The 27,333-nt window shown below is 37.7% G+C and overlaps 1 protein-coding gene across 1 annotated transcript; it reads right to left on the bottom strand.

The window, feature by feature from the left end:
* Window positions 1-1,043: 1,043 nt before the first annotated feature.
* On the bottom strand, window positions 1,044-23,837 carry LOC125241411 (sodium/potassium/calcium exchanger 3-like). The gene is made up of 11 exons (XM_048149886.1): window positions 23,456-23,837; window positions 18,878-18,999; window positions 18,044-18,146; window positions 15,601-15,788; window positions 14,454-14,601; window positions 13,776-13,877; window positions 13,544-13,672; window positions 7,874-8,089; window positions 3,393-3,494; window positions 2,739-2,860; window positions 1,044-1,641 (listed from the first exon to the last, which is right to left on the bottom strand). The coding sequence occupies exons 1-11, from the start codon at window positions 23,616-23,618 to the stop codon at window positions 1,429-1,431; spliced, it is 1,608 nt and encodes a 535-aa protein (XP_048005843.1). The 5' UTR covers window positions 23,619-23,837; the 3' UTR covers window positions 1,044-1,428.
* Window positions 23,838-27,333: the final 3,496 nt, after the last annotated feature.

Here is a 27,333-nt window from a genome sequence, read left to right on the forward strand (position 1 = left end):
GGTCGCGCGATAAATGATGAAACTTCTGGCCGTCCCTATCGCACTATTTGTAAGTGCGATCATTTATCGCGCGACCATGCTTGCCTGCCAGTAGTTAAGTCAGGGCTCCTGGGAGGCCAAGCAATATCACCCCGCCTCGATATCAGTTTTTGAGGAAACATTTCATGCAAAACTTGGTCACGTTACTTGAATGGCAGTTGCCCCGTCTTGCTGAATGCTTGCTTGTTGTTGTAACCATGCGATTCGTGAAGTTTCGGTGCCAGGAAATCCCTTAACATTGAGATGTAACGCTCTGAATTAACGGTCAGTGTTCGGCCTCTTCTATCTTCAATGAAAATACGGCCTGATGATTCCCCATTTCTCCAAAACGCTCGCAGTTCTCCCGTGTAAGACACCATTTTGAATAAAACATTACTTTTTTTCTGTTAAAATGACACCATTCTTATAATGCCAATGTTTTGTAATTTTAACAAAGGAGGTCGAGACGAAAGTGATATCACTGGCCCACCCTGTATTTTTAACCGCCTTCCAAATCTCAAAGGAAGGGGTTATCAAGTCGTCTGTATGTTTTTTTTTTTTTTTTTTTTTTAATGTTTGTTCCTCGATATCTCCGTCGTTACTAGACCGATTTTGAAATTTTTTTTTTGATTGAATGTATATGCATACAGATTGGTCCCATTTTTCTCAGAACCCAGTTCTGATGAGATCCTGGAGGGAACTCCTCAAATCTGAAAGGCATACATATGGTGATTTTTGTGTTTTTAAAGGAACAGCATGCATTTACGTACGGAACAGTGACATTTGGTGCAGTGGAACTCCTGATGATGGTCAGAATGGAACTCCTCAAATCTGAACGGCACACTTATAGTGACTTTGGTATTTTTATAAGAACAGCATGCACTTACGTCCAGAACAGTGACATTTGGTGCAGTGGAACTGCTGATGAAGAGTGAGCCGCCCCTGGTTAGAGTTCCGTTCTGATAATCATTCTCATCTGTAAGTACTTCAGAATCATCCAGATTTCAAAATTGGTTCAGAAATGACGGAGATATCGAATAACAAACATTAAAAAATATACAGACGAATTGATAACATAATCCAACATTTGAAAGTATTTATCACCAGAACCCGGAAGGCGGTTTTTTTTTCTTAAAAATTATATAAAAAGCCATTGCCGATATTGTAATGATTGCGCTGCAAATTTACCCGAATTTAGATACTTCTTTTATATTATATTACCGAGGAAAAGAAATCTCATGGTTCTTCCTTGAAACTCTTGTTTACTTATACTGCCGACACAGCAGTTCAGCCGATACTGGTTGGGCGCCAATGAAGGACCCGTACAAAGCGAACAACAGCGAAATGGCGCTGTAGTACCTATAACGGCAGTTGGCAACACTGCAGGCATCCCCAGTGTGTATCGCTGGCTTAATGCGGGCATACGGGCAAGTTGACCGGGAAGAAGACGTTGAGCTCGATGAGTGTAGCGAGTACCAAGTAGCCGAAGTAGAGCGCCGCGCACGCCACGCCGACCCGGCAGTCCAGCCGGAATTTGTTGAGCGCGAGCGACCCGTACAGGGCAAGTAGCGTGGACAACAGCGAGATGGCGCTGTACGACAACCCGCTGGAGTTTATTGACACCTAAAACAATGAATACTGTGTTTGATCGAATACATTACAGGTGCCGTAGCCGAATGGCATTTCTGCGACGCGAAACGAAAACGAAACGCCGCGAAAGGTAGTCTGGCTCTGTCGCGCCAATACGCAAAAGCGATAGAGATAGATATCTACGAGCGTTTCGTTTCGTAAGCGTTTCGTGAGCGTTTGTGCCATTCGGCTACGTACCCAGGCCCCGTAGCCGAATGGCATTTCTACAACGCGAAACGAAAACGAAACGCCGCGAAAGGTAGACCTGCACGGGAAGCATGGTCGCGCGATAGACGATAAAATATCAGGCCGTCCCTATCGCACTTACAAATAGTGCGATAGGGACGGCCTGCTATTTTATCACCTATCGCGCGACCATAATTGCCTGCCAGATTTAGACGGCGTGCGAACTCGCATGCGATTTTAGTTACATTGCGGGCTGTTGAGGGTAGATACAATTTTGCACAGCCATCAAATACCGCAATGTAATAAAACTCGTATGCGAGTTCTCGTACCGTCTAAATGGGCCCGTAGTCTGGATCTGTTGCGCCAATACGCAAGAACGATAGAGATAGATATCTACGAGCGTTTCGTTTCGTGAGCGTTTGTGCATTATTCAGCTACGCACGCTGATGTAAGTAGTGCGAAAAGATTTGCCTTCGTATCGTTACGGAAACGTACGAACGTGTCATGCTATTTCAGTCAGTCTCAGTACAAGATGTACTGACATTGTCTGAATTAGCATGACAAATACGAACGTTTCCGGAAAAATACGAAGTACCTAACTATGTACAAGTGAATGCTTGTGACAAACCACTTTGTTCGTTAGCCATTTCCCACTTTAGCTTACGGAATACAGATTCCCTATTTCGCAGTAGGGCCACGAACAAGCATAGTTTTCGAATAACGATTTTACTTTAGTACCTAACTTGAAATAGAGAGAGCTGAATTGGTCAATGAATTACCCAATGAAAGAAAACTATGGAAACGGAATATATCGCGTATAATGAATTTACAATTCATCCCGACGTTTCGACGGTTTTATTTCATGAGAAACTATCGCGGTAACCGAAGACAATATTTTGAATTACCCAATGGTTGTCCGGCAACGCTGGGTAGAACAGCGACTTCACGAGCCACGGGAGCCCCAGGCACAGCAGGATGTCGAAGGTGTTCGAGCCGATCGTGTTGCTGATGCCCATGGTGCCGTGCCCTGGAACAAATCAGGTTTTTATTCAGATTTTTACAATAGTCTTGCAGAATAATAGTGAAATCAAATAATATGCAGACTTAACAGTTCCATATTATAATATGCGAAGAAGATAAGGTCTTCATAAATGGTCTAACTTCGAGTTGTATTTACATTGAATGTTAGTACTAATAACGTAATAACCTAAGCAAAAATTAAAATTTTGAAAAAAAAAAACCCCGACCGCGACATAGTGGACCGATTTTCATGAAACATGGCTAAGAACACTCCCGACTAACTCAGCTTTCAAACAAAAAAAAAATTAAATCTTACTCGGTTCATCCGTTCGGGAGCTACGATGCCACAGACAGACACACAGACAAACAGACAGACAGACAGAAAGACAGACCGACGAACAGACAGACACGTCAAACGTTTTTGCGTGGGGGGTTAAGAATATTGAACTATACAGCGTTTTTGATCGAAAAAAATTAAATAAATATTAAATTTGTTCTGTAAAATATTCAGAAACCTTCTCATTGAGTAGTAAACTTACCTTGGTTGGTGACGAGCACGCTGGACACGGCCTCTGGCAGGCTGGTGCCCGCCGCCAGGATCGTGAGCCCGGTGATGCTGTCGGGCACATCGAGCGTGTCACCTGACAATCACAGAATAGACTGTTTTATTTTGTTCAATAACAAGTTTACCACTTTCCAAATTCAGATCAGTACATTGTACATTCAGAATATAGTACATTGTGCAACAAGGGGAGGAACTTGAATATTACTAACGAGTGTAAGTTAAATCGCGACGGCTTGCCGGAGCGATTTAAAGACTTGAGTTAGTAATATTCATACTCCCCGAGTTACACACAATGTTTTTCATCACACTCGCAATGTAAAAAATATGTAAATAGATGTAAAAAAAGTTAAGTACGGTACAAGAAATTTCATTATTCCCTTGGGAGAACGATTTTTCTATAACTCACGCTCCGCCTGCGTGCAATAGCACATTTAAAGTGCGGGTGTGATGAAAATTATTTTTCATCACATTTGCTGTTTAAAGGTCTCATTGCGTCTACGTGTACTGAAGAATAATGTACTATTTTATTCCCAAGGGAGTAATGGATTTAGTTTTAAAAATAATTTTTATGAAAAAAAAACGGCCGCCTTTGGGTTTTTAGTGAAAGCTACTTGCGAAAGTTGGATTATGTAGAAATGTGTAGGTATTTTTTAAAACTGCTTTTAATGCTTTAATTATTTGATGGCAACACAAATGAATATGTCGTATAACGTTAAGGTTTGAGGAGTTTCCTCAATTCCTCATGAATCCGATTATAAGAAATCAAATCTTGACAAAATTTGACTTGAAAACTCAATAAGCATAACTAAATAAATGTCACTGTTCTGTTCTTATAAAAATACCAAAATCACTATGACAGTGCCGTTCATATTTGAAGAGTTCGGTTCTGACCATCTTCAGCAGTTCCACTGCACCAAATATCACTGTTCTGGACGAAAGTGCATGCTGTTCTTATAAAAATACCAAAGTCACTATAAGTGTGCCGTTCAGATTTGAGGAGTTTGGTTCTGACCATCATCAGCAGTTCCACTGCACCAAATGTCACTGTTCTGGACGAAAGTGCATGCTGTTCTTATAAAAATACCAAAGTCACTATAAGCGTGCCGTTCGGTTCTGACCATCATCAGCAGTTCCACTGCACCAAATGTCACTATTCTGGACGTAAGTGCATGCTGTTCTTATAAAAATACCAAAGTCACTATAAGTGTGCCGTTCAAATTTGAGGAGTTCGGTTCTGACCATCATCAGCAGTTCCACTGCACCAAATGTCACTGTTCTGGACGAAAGTGCATGCTGTTCTTATAAAAATACCAAAGTCACTATAAGCGTGCCGTTCAGATTTGAGGAGTTCGGTTCTGACCATCATCAGCAGTTCCACTGCACCAAATGTCACTGTTCTGGACGTAAGTGCATGCTGTTCTTATAAAAATACCAGTCACTATAAGCGTGCCGTTCAAATTTGAAGAGTTCCGTTCTGGCCATCATCAGCAGTTCCACTGCACCAAATGTCACTGTTCCGTACCTAAATGCATGCTGTTCCTTTAAAAACACAAAAATCACCATTATGCCTTTCAGATTCGAGGAGTTCCCTCGATTTCTCCAAGATCCCATCATCAGAACTGGGTTCTGAGAAAAATGGGACCAATCTGTATGCATATACATTCAATAAAAATAAAAAAATTCAAAATCGGTCCAGTAACGACGGAGACATCGAGGAACAAACATAAAAAAAAAACATACAGACGACTTGAGAACCGTCCTTCTTGAGAGATTTGAGGCGTCGGTTAATTAATACAATCCGTACAATACCTCAGGCAAAGGATGTTTTAATCGGCCAAGGAATTTTTTTGCACAACTAAAACTTGACTATTATGCTATAAAAAAATATTATACGGTATGAAAAATGCATTTTATTTATGTTTTACAATTATTTCAGTGTATTTTACATTTATTTTGTAAATTTCACGTAGATAAATCGTAATAATTTGCAATCTGGCAGGAAATTGTGACGGCCATCTCGATTTGCGCTTGATCGCGTTGCCATAGCAACGGGCAGTACAACACCGCCATTCATTGAAGGTTTTGCCTTATATGATTTTTTTTCTCTGTGTTTTCCTCTCAAATGTGATAAAAAATATTGTGTGTAACTCAGGAAGTAAGGATTTTGTAAACTCGTCTCTATAACTCTCTCCAACCTGCGGCTGTCGCGAGTTATTAGCACTCTTCGACAAAATCCCCCTTACCTCCCTTGTTGCACAATATACTATTTCTACTATTTACAAAGTCGTGCAAAGATCTTTAAAACCCTACATAAAAGTCTATTCCCCAAAGCCAGCCCCGCCGGCTTCCCGCGCATGCGCGCAGTAACGAAAAAATTGAAAACGCATGAACCATGGCTACGCATTGTGCAAGAATTACTCCCTACAAAACCAAACACAGACTTATCTCCAAGCACCAGCCATACATCGACCCAGTCTTTGTATTGCTTGACGGCACTCATGAAACAAAGCACAGAAAACTTCACTACACTTTAATTGAAATGTAACACTACACTATAAATAGAACACTAAAATAACCCCACAACTGACGGTAAAGCAATTCCACCACAGGTCCAAATTCAACTGTACGACGATATTATCCCCGCACAATCAAACAAAGACACAATTTCAAAGTTTACAATCACTTAGAATAATTTCCAAGTAAAAACAAACAGAGAAATAATAGCAGAACAACTTCACTCACCAGTATAACACACGAAAGCCAGAGACACTGTTAGTCTTGTGGATATTGTAAGAATGACGCGCGTCGGCTCGCTCCGACCCTTTTATAGATTCAAAGAGTGACAGGCGACAAAAAGGGCGACTGGCGACAAATATGGCGACAAAAGGGGCGACTGGCGACAAAAGGGGCGACTGGCGACAAATATGGCGACAAAAGGGGCGACTGGCGACAAATATGGCGACAAAAGGGGCGACTGGCGACAAATATGGCGACAAAAGGGGCGACTGGCGACAAATATGGCGACAAAAGGGGCGACTGGCGACAAATATGGCGACAAAAGGGGCGACTGGCGACAAAAGGGGCGACTGGCGACAAATATGGCGACAAAAGGGGCGACTGGCGACAAAAGGGGCGACTGGCGACAAATAACAATGGATAGCCGCTAAATTACACTCATAAGAAAAAGGTCATAACTGTTTTGTTTACTAAGTCGTACGCCTTAGACATTAATGTCCATGTTCTCTCAGCAAATAATTGTTTACCTATCAGTAGTAACATCTGCATGATTGCACGTGTTTTAGAGAGAGACAGAGCTATTGATATTGATGCCTATCTAGTTCAATAGTGGAGCGTTCCGTAAATCGATAAATATTTTTACTGTAATTGGAACCAAGACGCAATATCGGAACGCCATTCGTCTGACAGAGCCATTGAGGTATTGGCGGCCATTTCTCCAACCTGCGGCTGTCGCGAGTTATGGCACAATTTTTGGATAAAGCGTATCCATTGTTCCCTTTTTTCATGACCCCAAAGAAAACTGCAAAAAGTAGCGTGCTACAAATACAATTTCACTCAAAAAATATTAACAATTTATAAACAAATAAACTTTTTTAATATTATAGCAAATAGAAATATATATATTTCGCAAATATTCCATTAGTAGGAACAATGTAAATGGACATCTGCGCGGTTATATTAACGTACATACTGGACCGCAGTGGGGTGTGTTAAAAATTCTCTTAGCAACGTCGCCTCTAGTACGTAGTACATATACCTCAATGGACAGAGCAGATTGTTAATGCGCGTGCGCGTTAAAATATTCAATGTAATAATAACGAGTCCATTTCCTCGTCATGGACGCTTGTTCTGTTACAGTCTCTATAACTCTCTCCGACAAAATCCCCCTTACCTCCCTTGTTGCACAATATACTATTTCTACTCCCGAACCGAATAACAATTCGTCATTTACAAAGTCGTGCAAAGATCTTTAAAACCCTACATAAAAGTCTATTCCCCAAAGCCAGCCCCGCCGGCTTCCCGCGCATGCGCGCAGTAACGAAAAAATTGAAAACGCATTGTTTGGCTCTGTAACCATGGCTACGCATTGTTATAACATTACTGCGCGCGTGCGCGGTAAGCCGGCGGAGGATGGCTTTGGGCAGCTGGCTCGAGCGCTGGCAGTGCAAACCTTTGCGTGAAAATACAGGAAACAGTGTGATTTCTACGAAAGTTATTTTAGAAAACTATTAAAAACTAAGTGCATGGTCACGAAAAAGTATCGCATGCAACAGTGTTTAACTGAGTCAAAAAATACTCGTGGCGTCTTTATTAACAATTTTCGTCTCCTCTTTTTTGAACCCTTTTAAACGCCGGTTGCATGAAATACTATAAGTCTCCCTCAATTTTCGAATATTAAAGTTATAGAGGTAATGTTATGATACTCGAGCTAGCTACCTATAATAGTGATGATCCAAGCCACCAGGTAAGAGACTCCGCCGATCCAAGCGATGCACATGAGGAAGGTGAGCGGGTAGAGCGAGCGGTGGCGGCGGCAGTCAGGCACCGTCAGCCACAGCAGCAGGCTGATGGGCCACGTCAGCACCCACAGCGCCTTGCGCCACCGCGACCACTTCTCTCCTGGCCACGGCCAGATGGCGCTGGAGATCGACTCTGAACGCAAACAACAACGACTTTTAATTTTGTTTGACGGGGCTACGATCATAACATTAGGATTTCGTTTCGATTATTACGTAACACTGTACAAATATGTATTCTGTGGTAACACTGTAACTAACATTTTTATTTCGGACATGGTTTAAATATTATATTTAGTGAAGCCCACTATAGGTACTTTTATTTTAAAGTAGAAATACCATAGGTACTATCAGATGCAAAAGTGCATGGAGAAATTATGAATGAATTCATTGACAAATTCGCCATGCACTTTTGCAGCCGATAGAACATACTTTCAACACATAAAGAAAGTATTGGGTTGGCACAAAAGTAATGAGACACTTGGTTTACGTTTTATATATTTTTATTATTATTACAATACAAAAAGCTTAGTCGATGATGTAATCACCATTAGCATCTATGACTTCTTGCCAACGATCCGACAAAGTTTGGATGCCTTTCTCCCAGAACTCTGATGGCTGTGCCTCGAAAAAGTTGTTCAACTCCACCTGTACATCATGGAAATCATTGAATTGTTTACCCCGCAAATGTCGTTTCAGGGCTCTAAACAAATGAAAGTCTGATGGTGCGAGGTCTGGAGAATAAGGTGGGTGGGGTATCGTCTCCCAGCCCAAGTTCTGCAGCTGTTGGCGAACGGTAGATGCCACATGAGGTCGAGCGTTATCATGTAGTAAAATTACAGTGGCTCGTCTTCGTCGTTTTTTCTTGATAGCAGAAGATAGTTCGGTGAGCTGTGTTGAATATTTGTTAGCGTTTACAGTTTCATTGTGTAATAGTTCACGAAACAGCATGCCTTGCGAGTCCCAGAAACAACAAAGCAAAACTTTTAAGCAGTTCTTTTGACTCAGCTTCGGTTGAGTTGGTGGCGTTTCTTCTCGAGGCAGCCAAAAAGCACGACGTGTATCGTTCTCATAATAAATCCATGATTCATCTCCCGTAACCAGATCAGTTAAAAACTCTTTACGTCGGGGTCGCAGCAAAAGTGATTGACAGATGGCGACACGGACTGCACGACTGGCGTCGGTAAGGATGTGCGGTACCCATCGAGCCAAAACTTTTCGATACCCAAGCTCATGCAGGTGGTATTCCACAGCGTGGTGACTGCAGTTAAGTGCTTCCGCTAATTCACGAGTAGTAGCATCAGGATTCGACTGTAGTTCGCGGCGTAAATCGTCATCATTGAATGCAGGTGGTCGCCCTGAGCGTGACTGACTTTCAAGGCTCCTGTCTCCTGATTTGAAACGGTCAAACCATCTGGACACCGTGGCATGGCTTGTACTTCCAGCGCCCAATGCAGTGTTGATATTGTCAGCCGAAGCCCGCGCACTGTGGCCTAACAAGTACTCGTATAAGTAAAGTGTTTGAACTTGTCGCTCGTCCATTTTATTTCAATCTAACTAAACCAATCACGAGGGCGGCTTTATATACCCTCACATTAGAAGTACCTAGAATGTTCTACAACATACTAGAATATTATCGAAAACAATTAACTTAAGAAAGGAAATGTATAGAGTTTTGTAGAGTGTGTCATTACTTTTGTGCCAACCCAATACATACAATACTTTCAAAACATAGTGTTTGTTTTGTTTTGGACAATTGGACATTTCATTAGCTACCTTTAGGAGAATAAGCTATATAATGTGGCCTACACATTATGTATCGATCCGGTCTTAATTAAACATATTTACCAAATTAAACAATTCGAATATTACCTACTACTATACAGCTAAGAATTAGTGAAATTTTAAACAACACGTAGGAAGGACAGTACGTAAGTATAAAAGTATCTTTCCTACAGGTAGAGATTAAAGAACAATCAAAGAAATTGAAACATCTTTTTGAGCCTTATAGCCATTGTTACAAGACACAAAAGGGTACGTGCTCAATTACCTCGACCATGGGTATGTATTACAGGATTAGATGCGGAAGAACGAGGGGGAATTAAGATCTTATAGTATAGCTAGACTGATCGAGAGATTCGAGACTATTCTGCTGGGGAGCTATTTGCCTGTCAGCCAGGGTCTGGTTTTGAGGTGGAAATATATGATCATTTTCTCACAATTTAGTTTATTAAAAAATACGCTTGAGTGAAGTCTATCAACATTAGGGTTTGCAAAAACCGGTTAACTTTAAAAACCGGTTAATAACCGAACCTATACCTTCAAAACCGGTTAACCGGTTTTTAACCGGTTTTGCGGATTTTTAGTAAATTACCGTACTACGCAATAATATTACCATTACCTTCAAGAATTCTGTTGTTTATGATATCGTAGCAGGTATTACTTGCACGATGAAGATCATTTTTATCCAGTTTTTGGAAATTTTGTAAAATGCAGAAGTTGCCTCCTAGTCGAATCAGATTCTTTTTAAGAACTGTCAAAACGATTTTGAACGACTTGCTAATATGAAATTAATATAAAATCAAATTGAGTGATGTCACGGTCAACTGATTTACTTTATATATTTACTATCTGATTTATAAAATATAAATTGGAGTTAAAATAACTTCTGTCCCTGTTTTTCTTATAATTATTTGATGCTTTATTTCGTGCATGGTATTAAATATTTTATTTTAAGTACAGTCAAGTTACATATAGTGTTTATGGCGCTTAAAACTGCCGTGACTTTACTGTGATAATCATATTTAAGAACTAAATATTTGTCAGTTGTGCGTTTTCTAAGCATATCGCGGAAGGTCTACAGCTCCCAGAGACACTAGTAATACAAGGAATTAACGTAAGAATACCAAGATCTACTTCCCTTTATTTTAAAAATATAATTTGAAGTATACAGTAGAGTTCGGTTATAACGACGCCCAAGGGACCGCTGATATTACATCGTACTAACTGGACGTCGTACAAAACGAATTTCATTTCGGTTTAAAGATATGTCATTTTTTAGTATGCGTGCTTGCTCATCACCGGCAAATTACTGTCGTATATCGAAACAATAAATAGTCGCATTCCTTGAACCTCGGTTTACGTAATTAATATGACAATCGATTTTTTTATTGAGTAAAACTAGTTTATACGCAATCGAAACATAAAAAGTGGATTCTATTTAGCTTGTAAGATTAGACCCAAGGCGAACCAATGGTTAAAATTATTAAAACCAACGCTCGAAAAAGTCACATGGGCACAATCTCATCTTGTAGGCAAGACAGGGGGCCGTGCTTGGGGTGGAAATAGCTTTGTTTCCCCAATTTACTAGTAAAAGCCTTTGTACCTCTGTTCCTGTAAACTGTATATGAATCTGTTGTACACAATAAAGTGATTACTACTACTACTAAAAATGTTGTCGCTCGTCGTTGTAACCGGACTTGACGGACGGATTCTGCGTAAAATTACGTCGTAAAAAGCGGTTGGTCGTTAAAACTGGAATCGTAATAAACGGATCTACTTTCATAATATCACATATTACGTAAACCGAAGAAATACCGTTATTCGGTTATTGTAAGCGGTTGGACGTTACGTATATGCGGAGTCGTAATACTAACCGGACTCTACTGTATAAAATCTATATTTGAGTGTACTCGGGACTATTATAAATATTATAATCTATGACTTCTTTAAGAAATTCAGTGCTGGTGCGTAATGTTGTCAATGAAAAGTAATAAATAAATATTTATTGTTACAAAACATTGAAGAATTACGTACTTTTGACCCTTTTTTATGCCTAATTTGGTCGTTTTGGGAAATAAATATAGTTTCGGTTATTAACCGGTTAGCGACAATGAAAACCGGTTTTTAACTGAGGCCAAAAAGTCTAGGTTAACCGGTTTTTCGGTTAACCGGTTAACCGGTTTGCATACCCTAATCAACATGGTATGGGGCTTATTTGTAGTATTAAGTAGGTAGGTAAAGAATATTTTTACTAAAGATCAACTTTTTAAAGGAAACAAAATAATAAATTGAAAAATGAAATGATGCCAATAGGTGTATTTATTTACATTACAACTAGGGTATGCAAAAACCGGTTAACTTAAAAAACCGGTTAATAACCAAGACTTGCTTCAAAACCGGTTAACCGGTTTTTAACCGGTTTTGGAGATTTTTAGTAAATGGCCGTACTACGCAATAACTACCATTACCTTTAAGAATTCTGATGTTGATGATATCGTAGCAGGTATTAATTACTTGCACAATGAAGATCATTTTTATCCAGTTTTTGGAAATTTGGTAAATGCGGAAATTGCTAAAAAAGGCTTGTGTGGTTTGAATGTGATTCGTCAGTTTTGCGTTTTCTAGGCATGTCGCGAAGGTCTACAGCTCCTAGAGCCCCTAGTAATACAAGCAATTGATGTAAGGAAACCAAGATCTCCATTTTACCTTTCTTTTAAAAAATATAGTTGGAAATATACGGTAGACTCCGGTTACAACGATGCTCAAGGGACCGCTGATATTACGTCGTACTAGCCGGACGTCGTACAAAACGAATTTCATTCCTTTTAATTAAAAGTAATATCTACATCTCTATTACTAAAACATTTCAATCAATAGGTTTATTTACAGGGTATTATTATCATAGTATTAATACCTTATTTTATTGTGACTTGTTTAATTAGAAAAGTCCTGTTTAGTATGCGTGCTTGCTCATCATTTGTAAGTAAAGCTAGTTTATACGCAATCGAAAAATAAAAATTGGGTTCTATTTAGCTTGTAAGATTAGACCCGAGGCAAACAAATTGTTAAAAACACAACACCATGCCACCTTTATTGTTGTAGGCAGTTTGTTATTTGTCAATTTTGTGTAGATTAATTGGTTAATTATTTTTTAACATAGTAATGGTAAATTTTTTGAATATTGTATAACTAGCTTTATTAATAGTGTGTGAACCTGCCTTAGAAATCTATATTATTTGTGGTCATGGTTCGTTAATATTTCTTCTATGTGGGTAGCTTTTGCACATTGTAATTTTTCCTCAGTCACCCGTTGACCACGAACGCTGTAAAGAGTTCGAAACGTCGGGATGTATTTTAAATTCATTATACGCGATTTAATCCGTTTACATAGTTTTATTTCATGAAATTGTTAAAATTTTAAAAGCAATACTCCAAAAAGTTACATGGCTACAATGTAATCTTGCTACTTGTTATAGGCAAGACAGGGGTCCGTGCTCGGGTGGAACTGGTGGAAGTGGAGTAGACTCGGGACTAATTTTTAAAATAAAATCATTATAGATAATAATGTTGTCAATGAAAAGGCATGAATAAATCTTTATTATTACAAAACATTAAATAGTTACGTGTTTTTGAACCTTTTAATGCCTAATTTTCCAAATTTTGAGAAAAAAATACAGTTTCGGTTAATAACCGGTTAGAGACTATAAAAACCGGTTTTTAACAAAGGCCAAAAGTCTCGGTTAACCGGTTTTTCGGTTAACCGGTTTGCACACCCTAATTACAACCAACTAAGTACCTACTTACTTACCTGAGTCACTTGAATTATGCCTTCTTGCCATCTCTATACCATTTTCCAAATCGAGACGATGATTTACTTTATTAAATGAGTCGTTGTTGTTATTGTTGTCTGCAACTACTGAATAGCTTTTTTCTGCACCTTAAACATCAGAAACAATATTGACGTAATTACGTATTTATTTAAAAATTTAGATATTACGTTTTTTTATAATACGAATAATAAATGTACTTATGAAACATACCTTTAGCAAGAAGAGGAGTTACTTCACTGTACATTTTGGGCTTATTGAAATAACAACATCCACTCCTCACGAAGGATCCCAAACGCTCGTTGAAGGCCATAGCTGTAGGTAAGTAAATATAGTATCATTTATTTGTAAAATAATAAGTTTTAGAATCACATCCCTCACAATAACCCGCCTTGAAAGGGAGCCATTAGTTAATAGGGATAGGTATCCTATTAGTTACATAACAAATAACAAGCTAGTTAACAGGAAGTTACGAGTAAGTATCGTTCGCAATATTGTTAACCATCTAGGAAGGGAAGAATTTGTGTTATTATACTTATTACCTGTGACATAATCTGGGTAAAGGGACTTTATTGTCGATGCCGCTTACGGCTTTATGAGCGATGTTCGTGTACAAATACGACGCCGCGGGACCCAGATAACATCACATATATACCTATTACCTATATCACATATACAGGTACCTGTAGCGGCTGCACCTATAATTTTCGTTCACGATTTTTGTCATAACTTTGGGTTCTTTGGTTTCAATGTTCATGGTAGAGGGGAAACGACGCATCGTTCTCCTCCGAGTTCCGAGATGATACCTATTTCGAATAACTTTCCTAGATGGGTATTCGTAACATTAAGCGTAACATTATCAAATAAAAACGTAGGAATAATAATAATTACCGAGTATGTAAAAAGTGTACATGAGCACGAGCATGAGCGCCTCGTACCAGAGCACCTTGTCGTCGAGCAGCGTGAGGATGAGCGCCACCACCGCCACAGCGTACATCAGGCAGTCGCGTGACACCGACCACCAGTCCAGCTCGATGGCCTGCGGGGGAACCATTGCCTATAGGGAACTGGACTGTACTTAAAATAAAATATTGTACTATATCATGCATGAAATAAAGCATCAGATACTTAGTTATAAAAAAAACAGGGACAGAAGTTATTTCTAACTCCAATTTATATTTTATAAATCAGATAGAAATATATAAAGGAAATCAGTTGATCGTGACGTCACTCAATACGATTTGATCGCGAAAAGAGTTGCATTCGTATTGTTACGGAAACGTACGAACGTGTCATGCTATTTCAGTCAGTCTCAGTACAAGATGTACTGACATTGACTGAACTAGCATGACAAATACGAACGTTTCCGAAGGAAACTCTTTTCGCACTACATCTGTAATTCCATATTAGCAAGTCGTTCAAAATCGTTTCGACAGTTCTTAAAAAGAAGCTGATTTGACTAGGAGGAAAGAAGCCTATTCAAGCTTGAACCCATACTAAACTGAAATAAAAATCATATACAAAAAAATTACCAAGGCCTCCAAGTGTCCAATGCTGGATTCGAACCAGCGTACTCCGTTATAGCCACGGATGCCTGAAAACCACTCGGCCAAAGGTCACGGTGGCAAGGGTCGAAATTTTCTAGTGTATGACACAATTACCGAGGGCTTATGAACCTTATGGCGCCCCCATATTTTATTTATTTATTCTTTATTTATTTATTCCTTAAATTAACATTAACAGCCTAGCTAAACATTTTCTATGAATATAATTGAATTGTTCTTAGAGTTCACCCATAGTGTTAGGAACAGACATTACATTAAATATTACCAAAATTTTATCGAAATTGAGAACAGCCTTACGAGGGCAGGGTACATGTGGTTGTCCACATAATATGAGTTACGTTTTTATCCTATATATAACCTACGTTACTTATAGATAAATTACATACGGGGGTCAAGAAGAGGCGTGGCATAGATGCACGTTTCCATATCAATGCGGTGGTAACCACGTAACTATAAAATGGTGCATTGCATACCTTCCCGGCGATGAAGCCGCAGCAAGCGGGCACGGCGAGCACGTTGAACACGGCGGAGCCGACGACGGCGCCGACGCCCAGGTCGCCCTGCGTCACGAACGTGCCCACGCAGTTGATGAACAGCTCGGGGCTGGAGCTGGCCGCCGCCATGAAAGTCGCGCCAGCCACGTCCTCCTCCATATCCAGTCCTGTCACACAAGAGTTTGTATTATGAGTATTCGAAACCCTCTAGGAGGAGAGTTCATCGCTTCCGCATCCCCGATCTAACAACTGTTTTGGATACACGAGTTTGTACAAATGCATCGATCTGTTATCCTAACATGTATCCACGGCTCATGCGAGTCAACCCACAACTAATCACTAATAAGATTAGGCGTAGCCACTACTTTAGTGGAAGAGGGTGCCATTCTTCCAAGCTACCCGTATGGCGTTTAATTCGTTTTTCTCACGATGTTTTCCTTCACCGATAAACAATAGGTTAATATACAAGTACGTTTAGTAGGTACAATAAGCTCAGAAAAATTAATTTCGTGCGAGCCGGGGTTTGAACCTGCTGCCTCCGGGTTGAAAGTCGCACTGTTAGATTACCAGCGCTCCAACGATCATACATCATAGACATATCCCAATAGCAGTTCTGTTGAGAGTTTTAGTTGGAATTAGTGATGTGCAAGTTGCGGAAACTTTCCAAAAAAATCTTAAATTTCTTGAAAGATTCACGAAAAATAAAGGTAATTTAAATTTATGAAATGGAAAGTTTCCATCCATACAATTGGCCATACATAGTCTTGAAAGTTTCCGAGGTTTTCGTATGTGAAAATTTCATAATTTTGGAAAATTTCCGTCGGCACATCAGTTAGTTGGAATTCCGCTTGGTGCAAAATGTTATGAAGTATATACATACAAAGAAAAGCCTATCTTATTGACTTACTTAACTTTGCTGAATTTTAGACCAATCTCCATGCAAAGTTGCCCATGGTCCGTAATTATTTAGCAGAGAGTTCGTATTGAAGTGTTTTAAAAATAATTTTTAAACTTTGACGACCTCTTGAACTAATAAGTTGCTTTCGGGTATAATTACCTAAGTAATTACATAAGATTATATTATGTATCTTGCGTGTGAAAATGTTACTCATTAGGTAATAGGTAAACAGCAGATAAATACTTATAATTACAAATATTGACTTCCCTTTGATATCCATAGGTATTAAGACTTATTTGTGGACATAATCATTGATAGGTAGATAAATAAGTATTTACTGATGGCGATGTTGTAATATTATGTGTTTGTGTAATAAATAAAGAGATACTTACGCCAAAATTAGTACAATTACCTATTTAATGGGATACATAAGTAATACACGAAAAAATTGCGTTATTTATGTTAAAATTTTTGGTTTTGCTATTCAGCTTATTAAACTTTACTTTAGCCTCAGAGACAGTCCATTGTTAGTGTTTATAAGTAGTACCTACTACCTAGAGGAATTACAGCTACTGCGCAGGCTCAACGTCTTGCACTTGACTATAATTATTAGGGTGGATCAAAAAAACACTTTTTTGGAATTAGCAAACCTAATAGTTATCAATCAATGACCCTTAGTCTATGAAGCCTTTGTGCAAAATTTAAGCATCTTCAGCCCCCGCATTAGGTTTTTTTAATCAACATCTTCAGCGGCCCCGCATTAGGTTTGAAATTTTGAAAATCTCATACAAACCTGAAAATTCAACTTTCAGATAGGAGCGATTAAAAAAAACTTTCGGCAGTATTATGTTCAGTATACATTATTGATACATATTATTACAAAAAACTACCAAAAGTTGCGAAAATAGCGTTAAAAATCGCAAATTTTCGGTATTTTAGCGGCTATTTCGGCAAATGTACTAAAACTAGGCGAACTTTGGCGATTTTTGATGCTATTTTCGCAACTTTTGGTAGTTTCTTATATTGATATGTATCAATAACATATACTTAACAATACTTAACATAATACAGCCGATTTTTTTTAAATCTGAAAGTTGAATTTTCAGGTTTGTATGAGATTTTCAAAATTTCAAAGCTGAAATTTTGCACAAAGGCTTCATAGACTAAGGGTCATTGATTGATAACTAATAGGTTTGCTAATTCCAAAAAAGTGTTTTTTTGATCCACCCTAATAATTATGCAGAAACTGAACTCGAGTAAGGAACGCAGTTGTTTATTGTGGCAAACGCGGCGTGAGACGTAATGCGTTAGAGGGAAATGACAATGCGTTTACCCGAGTAGAACCATACACGGTAATAAATTTATCTGGTTCAAACTGGGTGTGCCGCAAACGCGCTGCGTTTGACGCTGCGTTAATCGCATAAACCGCGTACTTACATTACATAAGCACCATGTTACAGAGAAGTCATTGTTCAACAGTTCAACGAGGTTTGTTAAACTGGCGTTTTTGTGGACGACACTCACGTTCGCATATGATCTCGATCGCTGGCACGAAGTATTGTTCACACACCGCACCCAGTAGGAGAAAGCAATAGATGGCCAGAACACAATGTATTGCTATAAAACCCTGTAACATAATTGTACTGTTCGGTAAAGATGCGTCTGTAAATATTATTTTAATTAAAGTAGATACTATGTATTAGGAAGGTGAAGTAGATGCGAAATACCTATTGTTAGATTACAATGAAAACTAATCTATAACACAACATACGTAAACAGTCGTCATGCCGTTTTATTTATTCGGACTTAGACCGAGCCGTAATATATTTATTACCTATGTACAAATACACTATAGTCTTGAGGTAAGATTACATTGATTTAAAGGTATTGTGTCTTATGCGTCAATAAACCTACTTTGTAGTGATGTTTATTAAATGTAAATATGAATAAAAGGCCTAAAGCATTAATATCAAGAAAATACCTACCTTCAAGTAAGAATAGTAGATAAGAGGCTGGGTACTTTTCTACTAGTAACAATTTTACGCATGCAAGTGTTAACGCTCCCATGAACATATTTTCTCATATATACCTACTTATCATGAAATTACTTTATATTCCAAAATATTCCTTAAGCTAAAACAATAGGTACGTCTACTTAGGTATGCAGTAAAACGTATCATAACTATAGGTATAAGAAAAACGTCTCACTTTGATTCATTCTGGTAGGGAAGAAATTTTCCAAGATGTGAAAATGAAAAGTAAAAGTTCCTAAGTGTAGAAATAAGAAAAAAAAATATTCCGGTGTAATTAGGTACTATGTATATTATATATAGTAAAGTTGACAGTGAACACACATACATGTTGTCTTTGAGGCCGGGTGAACCCGTCCGACGGGAACTCTAAAATGGCGGCGGGCGTGCAATTTTTCTGCGGTTCGGCAACCGCCAGCAAGTGGCGGGACGAGTAGCCGCTGATGGACCCTGCGAACAGTATACTTATTATTATAACAGCTGCTCGCCATTGCGAACAATACAGAAAGTAAAGAGTTACAAACGCAAAAGGGTCATGAGTTCATGTGTGTTGTGTTGTAGTCCTAAGGCACCCCAGAGGTGCAAAGGGCCTTCACAAGCTCGCGCCACGCCTTTCTATCTTCAGCGACCCTCGTGGCCTCGCTCCAGCTCAAACCAGCCGCTCGTAGCTCATTTTCGACGGACCGCTCATGAGCACCCTTTATTATGGTTCCAACCCCGAGTTCACGAAACAATGTATCCTGTTTCTTTTGTACACATTGCTGGTCTGACATTGAAAATTTGCAAAGTGTTACTCTCTGATAGCAGAGGTAAGACTTTCCATCTCCTGTATATACTGTATTATGACAAGAGTTTAAATAGCCTTAATTCAAAATTAACTTACTAGAATTCAATAATTAATTGCTGGTAATGACTATCGTTAAAATTAATAATCAATTAATCAAGACTACTTTTGGCTGTTACTTCGGAAGAGGTGTGAAGCTCGACCATTGTAAGCGTAACAATTGGGTGGCTAAGAAGAGTGGATCCAGGGGTAGTGGGACACTTCGGCTGCCCTACGCAGAAATCAAGTATCTCAAAATTTTCCAAAAAATGGTTTTTTACATCATTCGATTCATTTTTTCAAAATACATATTTTAGTATTTTTTTTAAATTTTTATAATGTATATTTTTCAAAATACAGAACTTTAAAAAATTCAAGTATCTTTTTTTAACGGGATATTCTACGCTAAAGTCAAGTATCTACCCTATTTCTATCTTGAAATCGAGTATCTTGCGAAAGATACTTGCAATTCATATTAGATGGCTAAGTTACTTGACTTCAGAGTTGAAATATTGATATTTATTGCGAAGTTACTTGACTTCAGCGTAGAAATATTGATATTTATTGATAAGTTACTTGACTTCAGCGTAGAACTATTGATATTCATTGCGAAGTTACTTGACTTCGGCGTCTATCATTTTGTTATGATGTCAAAATCTTGTAATTACTAATACATGTATTAATTTGGGTTTCGGGTAGAAATTGTCTTAGTATTAAAAAACAACCAGATGTTAACAGTAAAAGCATAAGGAACTTGTCTTATTTAATATGTAACTTCTTTTATACAAAATACGAAAATACATATAACGAACATACGTTTACATAATTATTGCATGTTGGTTAGTTGATAAATAGGTTACTAGCCTCGTAGTCAAATCAGCTTCTTTTTAAGAACTGTCAAAACGAATTTGAAAGACTTGCTAATATGGAATTTATAATACATTGAATTGAGTGACGTCACGGTCACCTCAGTAACTTTATACATATATTTCTACCTGGCTTATTAAATAGAAATTGGATTTAAAAATAACTGATGTCCATGTTTATCTCATAATTCTGATGCTTTATTTTGTGCATGGTATAAAATATTTTATTTTAACTACAGTCAAGTTCCCTGTTATTATAATTAAGGAAGACTATAACTTTCATTATTTTTTTCTGTCTTCGAGTATTTAGGCACCTACCTACTGTACTTGATTAATATTGTGCGTTCCACGGGAAATCGCTTTCGAGGTTTTTTTTATTATTTAAATAGTCTCCTACAACGTAAGTACTTGATTAAGTTTCAGGAGTATTTTTGAACTCTTCGTGACAGATAAACCTCTTAAACCTATAATCTTAAGACAACTTGCATTCAAACACAACCAGAGCTTCTTTTCCGTATATTACTCCAATATTGCATTTACATTAAAACCTAATTTACACAAGCATGACATACACTACATTAAAGGCATCTATCTAAAATGTATACATTGTATACATATACCTATCTACTAGCGGCCCGCCCCGGCTGCGCACGGGGCTATCATAAAAATGGTTATAGTAATTTATCCTTAAAAGATAGACATATGCTATTACTGACTTTTTTGTATGTCTATGAAAGATACACAATTTCGCGATACATTGTTTTGATACAGCTCAAACAGTTTGGGCAGCGTTTTCGATTAAAGCTCTCAGCCAGCAGAATTTTGTCCGAGTGAAAATTGACACATTTCAACCAATTCAAACAAGATCTCAACAAATTATATACCAAAACCTTTCCGCAGAATCATTTTATTTATTGGTGAAAACCGCATGAAGATCCGTTCTGTAGTTTTTGTTTTAGATACAGTTAAAAATAACAAGCCTACCAAAGCTAAATGAAAACAGTTCAAGATACTTGCTTTCTTGTAGAAAAGCTTTAAAATTTTCTTATCGCATTCTACGCAGAAAGCTGTTTTTGTATTTTAAAATGATTGTGCTAATCATTTTGAAGAAAAAATTATAGTACACTATTAATGATATCTAGTATAATAAAGTTCGTCTGTTTAAAAGGCTATCAATTTATTAATAAGCATATAATCAGGAAAAATAAAACAAAATCGTTTTTTCGCTCTACTGTAAAATTTGGCAAAAAGCAGATACTTGATTACTGCATAGGGCAGCCGACTTGGTCCCTAAAAGACAAATACGAGTTTCAGGGTGCGGAAATCTTTTAAAATCCATATTGGAAATAAGTATCTACTATAATGCTCGTATAATCGTATAATCGTATAATAAATAATAATACCTAAAAAGTTTTATGGTCATTAACGGGATCGCTTAAAACCTGCCTACATAACTACAGACATGCCTACGTAACTATAGAAAAAATGGTAACTAACCACAGATCAGGTTCGGCCTTTGTTTGGGTTCATGTTCATATAGGTGTATAAGTATAGGTACAAGCCGTACAAGTTTATAATATTGTAGGGTCAGTTGTCTCACGTCGAAACAAACGGACGCAACGATACTTTGCGATATCTCAGAAACAGAGATCAAATAATTGTTTGACAATTAGATTTCCGACCCATTTTGCACTTCCATACTGATTGTCACTGTGAGAAAGAACAAAATGGGTCAGAAAACAAATTAAATGCATTATCATTTCATTTGATTTAATTATTTGACTTCACCAACACCATGTTATTATTGTTTATTGCTGATCTTGTTTTACCTATTTTTATTACTTATAGTTTCGCGAAGTGTGTCGGAAGGAGGCTATTCTCCTGGATAGTAATAGAATCACAGATGTCATATATACCATAGATCAAGCAAACGTATCTACTTAGCGTGTCAAATGAACTCAGTGAAATCCACTGAGTTGTCCGTCTTTACTCGCAGCTTGCAGCTTTCGGGCGTCAATTTTTGTAAGTTAAAGTCAACCAAAACATAAAAATGCCTCGTTACGTGATATTCAATTGCAACAACACAAAAATTATGAACAATCAAGAGCCTGAGATATATTTAAAATAACAGACAAGAATCAACTTCGGTACAAAATTTGACACGCTCGGCCCCTATACAAATATATGAATTTGTTTCTTCTATCTAAATTAAGTTCTGTGGATAGAATGCTGCAAAAATAGTAGGGTTTGTTTTTCGTTTAATACATAAGGTGCACTTTTTTATGATAGACTTTTGAGTGGCAAATTCATCCACTCGAAATAAAAAAAAATCTGCACCTACCTACCCAACCCAACTTTTCCCGTAGATAGATAAATGATTTATTTCACGAAAAAGATTAGTAATAACCTACATTATAAATTTACGTACTAACAAGCTTAAGCTCAATGAATGCGTAAAAAATATAAGCTAATATAAACTGTAGAATTTCTGGATTATAAAATCCCAAAATAATAGTCAGACTTCGCTATCGGGCAGATTAGTGTGTGATTAGTGTGGCGGTGCTCAAGATAATAGATTTTTACCTTTGCAACGTTTGATGGTAGATGATATACAAAACACAAGTTTATTTCTTGTACGACTTAATTTATAATAAAACATCTCAAACTAATCAAATGTTAACTTCATATGATTTTTTTTTGATACTTATATGGGACTTTCGATATTGAAAATATCAATAAATAATTATAATAATAATTATGTCTAGTCGCTGCAAAACATCAGAATGAGGTATGTGTGCAGTAATTGCCAGTAGGTATATGCATAATATAGTAATAGATAATATTAGGTCCATGGGTATATACTGTATAAAATTACATTAGCTAAAATTGTGTCGCTTAACTTAACTTCAAACTTGGGTACTTAAATCCATTCTGCGGGCCGATTTTTGAGTCTCACGCGTTGGAATTCAGAAAATTGTCACTGTAAATAATAAGCAAGTCACCGTTTTCAACCGGTATTTTAGTGACAAAATCCCGTATGCGAGATTCAAAAATCGCCCCCCATAAGTTTGATTATCTTTCAGATCAATATTGAATTTTTAGCAGAATGGATTATTGATTGAAGTTAAGCGATTGTCTCGCTATGTTAGAAATGTCTAACAAACAATAAATAAAGCAGGTTTTATGTTAAAAAGTAATCTCATAATTGTCATATTACCTGAAGCGACGCTGAACTCCTCAGTGGCAAGTTCTTGAGCAGTGCTCGTAACACTGCGAGCAAGGAAATAACAGGACGGCAGACCAAAAAACAGAACCACTCTTATTATTACTGCAACTCGAAATTTACGCACTTGTCTAGTCCTTATTAACATGTTGGCCATTTATTACTAATATTTAATTAGATCTTTGACTAGATAAATATGTTGGTGATCACGTCACGATCCAAAACTTTTTTGGGTTGTAGCTTTTGTCAAATAAAGAATTCAAAGAGTTTGTTGCATTTACAGCGCAACTGCATTGGTAGGGAAAGGGTTAAAGTGTAATTATTAATTTGGATGTGCGACAGTCACAGGAGCCGAAGTGTTACTGAGAATAGTTTCTTCGTGCCACCGAACGAGTAAATAAGTGTTGATATCGATAACATCATTATTATTACATTTTGATTCACGTATCCCTATCGTCGTTATCGGGTCTAATGTCAATAGAAACGAGGATACTCTCATACAGGTAAATACGTACATACTTTAATGTTTACGGTTAAGGTAAGAGCAATGTTGCACTTTACTACCTATTTGCTGCGCTATACATTGCTTGAATCTAGAAGTCACATACAAATCTAACATTAAAAGTTGCTAAGGAAAATACATAATTATGACGTTAATGATAAGGAACCTATGTAATGAAGTCGTTTTAAATTTATGAACAGAATACTATTGAACTGAGATTTGGCATAGGTACTTCCTTGCTGCTTATATAGCTATAGGTGTGATACAACTGATAAGTGAGAAAGTAGCAGTGAAAACTAGGAGGCAAAGAAAACTTCGATGCTGGAAGTTGAAGGAGAAATACAGCTTACGGTACAACATGTGTCAAATATATGTTTTCTTTTTACGAGCTGATAATAAAGGTATGTTATACATAATTATTAGGATAACTTAGTTTTTGCCACTTTAAGATAGTGCGCCTATTCAAACATAGGTAAGGTCACAGATCAAATAATACTAGTACAGATACCTAACCCCATACTAAAAATGGGCGCCGTCCTAAGTATTCTAGACCTGTGTACTAAATTTAATCCACACTCAAAGAGCTAGATAGCGCCAGTAGCCACGCGTGGCCACCAAAACTCTTATCAGTATCCTACGTCGAAATAGTCATCAAACTGCAACATCTTGCGACATCTGTTTTAGCTTTCACGCACTAAACATACAATGTCATGTGCACGTTTAAAGTCAGACATTACTAGATGGCGTTGTAGACATAGCCTACCAGTGGATTGTATGCCGCGTGGTTTGTATGTGTGCGTGCAGGTGGTGCGCAATGTACGTACGCGCTGGATCCCCTCATCAGTGTGCGTAGTCGAATGCACACGTGCTCACGATAATATTTGTTTTGTTGTATCTATCTATCTCTAATTATAGCTCTTGCGTACTTGCGCGACAGAGCTAGACTACATTTCTGTCGGCATATGGTGTCGACAATTGCCATTCGGCTACGCCGGCTGCTGAGTAAAATATAGCACGCACCTATTATTATTGGTATTATTTTGTTGAGCCGTTTTATTATGAGTCCTGTGGCATATTGTTGTTTATATAACCTCGTAAGGACGTCTTGTTAAACCAAATGTTAAAACTCCAGTTTTAAGTAGGTAACATGAATAACAAATTATTTAGTTTCTCTAATCAAATTGATTGCTCTATAAATTGATATAATCTGTCAAACAAGTCTGTCAGTAAATAAGAACAAAGAAAACTATAGATATCCTTTTCTATAGCACCCTAAAGAAAAGGACGCGTGGTGACCTGGTGACGTCTTAGAAAAGTTACTTTGTTGGGTTAGTATCGACACAGATCGACTAGAGAGAGGTAGTTTATCGATACAATAAGTTCGAGAACAGCATATTAATGCAAGTTAAAATAAATCATGTAAATAAAATTGTTTTTATTGAATTCCGTTAACTTTAAGGGAAGATCAAATGAATTTAATGTCTCTAAGAAACTTAACTCTTACGGTTATCGAGTTATTAAAAAAAATAAAGATAATTACTGAACATGTGTATGACTGCCTTTACCAAACATAATTACTGAACACGTGTGTGACCAATTCCTAATGGCCGCTGTACACATATGGCCAACGGTTCCACCAACCCTTTGTGAAACCCCTTGGCCAAGATAAGAGCCGCTGTTTACACATTGGCGAACCAATCACTTGGCATTGGCTCTTCATGAAAGATGGACGTGGAATGGAAAAGTCTAGGAAATTCTAGATCATAGACGTTGACAGAAAAATTTGATTAAAAAATAATAACCCCGTAGTAAAATTAAATTATTTGAAATATTAACAATTTTTTGAATATTATGATAAGAGCATTTATCTTTTTTAGGAAATACATTAAACATTTGCAAGGTTATTTTATTTCCTAAAATCTACACTATTATTGACATAGATAAACTTATTATTTTCGTAAATATTTCACTACCGTCCTCTCTGACGGCTGACGACCAACTGAATGAAGCGCCAACGTGTAAACGTAGTTGGCCATTGGCGCCAAGATCCTTTGATGTGTGGACAAAAAACCGACACCAATCGGTTGGCCGGCAAGCGCAAGCGCCAACTGCCAACTTACGGCCAAGTAGCCCTCTACACGCTTGGCCAAGGGGGTTGGTGGAACCGTTGGCCATGTGTGTACAGGGGCCATAATGTTTTTTGTTTTGACATGTGCAGTCAATCCCTTGACACTAACTTGAATGTTATTCGTAAGGGTCTCTCACACTAATAAATTCATTTGTTATGTATGAAAATGATGAAAAATATTTTTTGCGGATTTAATTAAAAGAGGTAACATCAGGGTGGCAAACGGCCTCCGCGCCGCTTGTATGTGTGCTCGCCGCTTAGGCCCCGCGCACATAACATAAAACATAAAAATAAATTCTTGTTTCCAAACCGGGTAAGCAAAGAAGAAAATAAATTATTCGTAGAAAACCGCATGTAATGATGGTTTTCTACGAGGAAAAATAAATTCTTGTTTCCAAACCGGGTAAGCAAACAAGAAAATAAATTCTTCATAGAAAACTGCATAAAATAATGGTTTTCTACGAGGAAAAATAAATTTTTGTTTCCAAACCGGGTAAGCAAACAAGAAAATAAATTCTTCGTAGAAAACCGCATGTAATGATGGTTTTCTACGAGGAAAAATAAATTCTTGTTTCCAAACCGGGTAAGCAAAGAAGAAAATAAATTCTTCGTAGAAAACCATATATAATAATGGTTTTCTACGAGGAAAAATAAATTCTTGTTTCCAAACCGGGTAAGCAAAGAAGAAAATAAATTCTTCGTAGAAAACCATATATAATAATGGTTTTCTACGAGGAAAAATAAATTCTTGTTTCCAAACCGGGTAAGCAAACAAGAAAATATATTCTTCGTAGAAAACTGCAAAAAATAAAGGTTTTCTACGAGGAAAAAAAAATTCTCGTTTCCAAACCGGGTAATCAAAGAAGAATATTTTTTCCTCATACAAAGCCAGTTATCAAACTTGGTTATCTACGAGGAACAAGGGGCCGAGCAACTGTTGCCTCCGCGTGCGCCGGGCCTAAGCGGCGAGCACACATACAAACGGCGCGGAGGCCGTTTGCCACCCTGATGTATACCTCTTTTAATTAAATCCGCAAAAAATATTTTTCATCATTTTCATACATAACAAATGAATTTATTAGTGTGAGAGACCCTTACGAATAACATTCAAGTTAGTGTCAAGTGATTGACTGCACATGTCAAAACAAAAAACATTATGGCCCCTGTACACACATGGCCAACGGTTCCACCAACCCCCTTGGCCAAGCGTGTAGAGGGCTACTTGGCCGTAAGTTGGCAGTT

Source organism: Leguminivora glycinivorella, chromosome Z (genome assembly GCF_023078275.1).
Source record: "Leguminivora glycinivorella isolate SPB_JAAS2020 chromosome Z, LegGlyc_1.1, whole genome shotgun sequence".
NCBI classification, from domain to species: Eukaryota; Metazoa; Arthropoda; class Insecta; order Lepidoptera; family Tortricidae; genus Leguminivora; species Leguminivora glycinivorella.